This window comes from Cyprinodon variegatus, unplaced genomic scaffold (genome assembly GCF_000732505.1).
Source record: "Cyprinodon variegatus isolate N-32 unplaced genomic scaffold, C_variegatus-1.0 Scaffold609, whole genome shotgun sequence".
NCBI lineage: Eukaryota > Metazoa > Chordata > Actinopteri > Cyprinodontiformes > Cyprinodontidae > Cyprinodon > Cyprinodon variegatus.
In genome coordinates, this window is record NW_015151062.1 from 514,882 (window position 1) to 516,873 (window position 1,992).

At 44.0% G+C, this 1,992-nt stretch overlaps 1 protein-coding gene across 1 annotated transcript in view; it reads right to left on the reverse strand.

The window, feature by feature from the left end:
• gpatch1 (G-patch domain containing 1) overlaps positions 1–1,610 on the reverse strand; it is an 18,625-nt gene extending 17,015 nt beyond the window's left edge. The window contains exons 1-4 of the mRNA XM_015392833.1: positions 1,516–1,610; positions 1,208–1,368; positions 1,042–1,139; positions 865–923 (exon numbers count right to left, since the gene is read on the reverse strand). Coding sequence (XP_015248319.1) covers positions 865–923; positions 1,042–1,139; positions 1,208–1,368; positions 1,516–1,527 — 330 coding nt within the window. The 5' untranslated portion in view covers positions 1,528–1,610. The remainder of the gene's footprint in view (positions 1–864; positions 924–1,041; positions 1,140–1,207; positions 1,369–1,515) is intronic.
• Between the last annotated feature and the right edge of the window lie 382 nt (positions 1,611–1,992).

Here is a 1,992-nt window from a genome sequence, read left to right on the forward strand (position 1 = left end):
CATTTTAATATCAATTAAGGCCTTAGTTTTATTTTGAAGAATTTAATGCCTTTTAAGACTTTTTAAGGACCTGCGGGAACCCTGTTTAATGAACATGACTTTCAAATAAATCCTCTTCTGCTGTTACCAAAAAATATCTACTATATTGATAAAGACATAGCTAATAGCTCCACCTGTCCTTCACCTGCAGGGCTGTCAGATCTACGATTCCAACTTAAAATAAGATGAAAATCCACCGCCTCAATAAAAAGAAATGAAAATAAATAAATTCTTCTGAAGCTTCGGCTAAAACCACGGACCTATGAAACACCTGATAGAGAATACAGAGCTGCGCTATAGTCACTACTAGGCTCCGCTAACAGCAGTTAGCTTTGGATCATCATCTGAAACAGCAGCAATCTACGATCTAAGCTCCACATGAGCTGCAGCTGCTAATTTTAGCGTTTTACCAAACGACTCTTTCAATGAGGGAACAGAAGAAAAAAAATACATCCTTCTGAAAATGTTTCAGGCAAAGAAGAGAAACAGTGCAGAGCTTCTGACCTGCTTCATCCACTTTGAAAGCAGCTGCAGATCCTCAGGAAACTTTAACGTCACTGCTGTTTCCTCCCTCAGTCACCGAGCGGCGCTAGAGTCACTGAATGGCAGGTTTTTTTTAAATAAAACTAAGGATAGTTAAAACTATTGGCATTTCTGTCTACAAAAACCCCTACAGAATGTCAATAACGAAATTTATCCTGGAGATGTTGTTTAGGTGATAGGAAGCCGACTTTGTTCCCGTATGTTTGAACCTCTGAGTCTGTTGCTGCATCCAGATTTAGATCCCGATGGTTTCTAACTGGGTCGACTGAAGCTACGACGTACCTCTGATTCCTCCGAACCAGTAGGGGGAAGCGCACAGCCGTACATTCTGGATGCTTCCGCTGTTAAATAGATAAAGAAGAAGAAATATGAAACACATGACTGGATGTTCAGTGGGAGGAGCCGCTGAGTTCAGGTCTATCAGTTCTGGTTCTGATCCGAAGCGCTGCGTTTCCAGACCTTGGAGCTGTCTGCGGGGTTTCCTCTTCAGCCGAGGCCCGATGCCCTGTCCTTCCTTCCAGCCCATTTTGGTCAGCAGCTCTATGCCGATGGACGACCTGGGAGCAGAACCGACAACCTTCAGCCGTTATAACACACCGAACCAATGAGCAGCGCCGGATCCTACCTCGCTGGTGAGATGAGCTCCTCCAGCAGCGTGTCTCCGGGGATCAGCGCTGCCTGAGCGCTGATGGCTTTGGCCTTTTCCGCCGCCTCGTCTCTGCGGCTGGAGGAGAACTCCTTACTGGTGGTGATCTCTCTGGGAGCGATGCCGTGCTCGCTGAAATCCTGACAACAAGCAGCAGTTCTCTGTCATCTTGGGATCAAACTCTCCGTAAAGCCCGGTTCTGGTTCTGCATCTGTCCGTCACTCCTGTCCTCTACCTGCTGCTCTGCCTCACAGGGAAGCTTTATCTATTTATCATCAGGGTTTTACCTCCTCGTCCATGAAGTCCTCGGGTCGGGCATGTTGCTTCTCAGCTTTCTGTTGCCGTGACGACACAAAGGTTGAAGGAGTCCAGCCTAAATTACAAAGATATCAGAAAAACTAGGAGAAATTAATGTTTGGCTGATTTTATTTCATCAAATAATCCATAATCAGAGATTAAACCTTCAGGATTTATTATCATCATATTTTCAGGATTCAAACAAACTCTCTATCTGTATAAAAGAACAAAGAACACGTTATATAATAAACCTGTTTTATTCATTTTCATTGATTCCATTCCTGTGGTGGGAAACAGACTCGGTCATGCAAGGCCTGCCTTCAACAAACATCCTGTAATAATTAGGGATGCAGGATATAATCGGCCTTAAAACTGAATATCGGACATCGGCCACCCCACCGATATTTAACCCGATATTTGCTTCTGAGTTTCTAAAGTCTAAAAACAAAATAATACTTCTTCTTCTT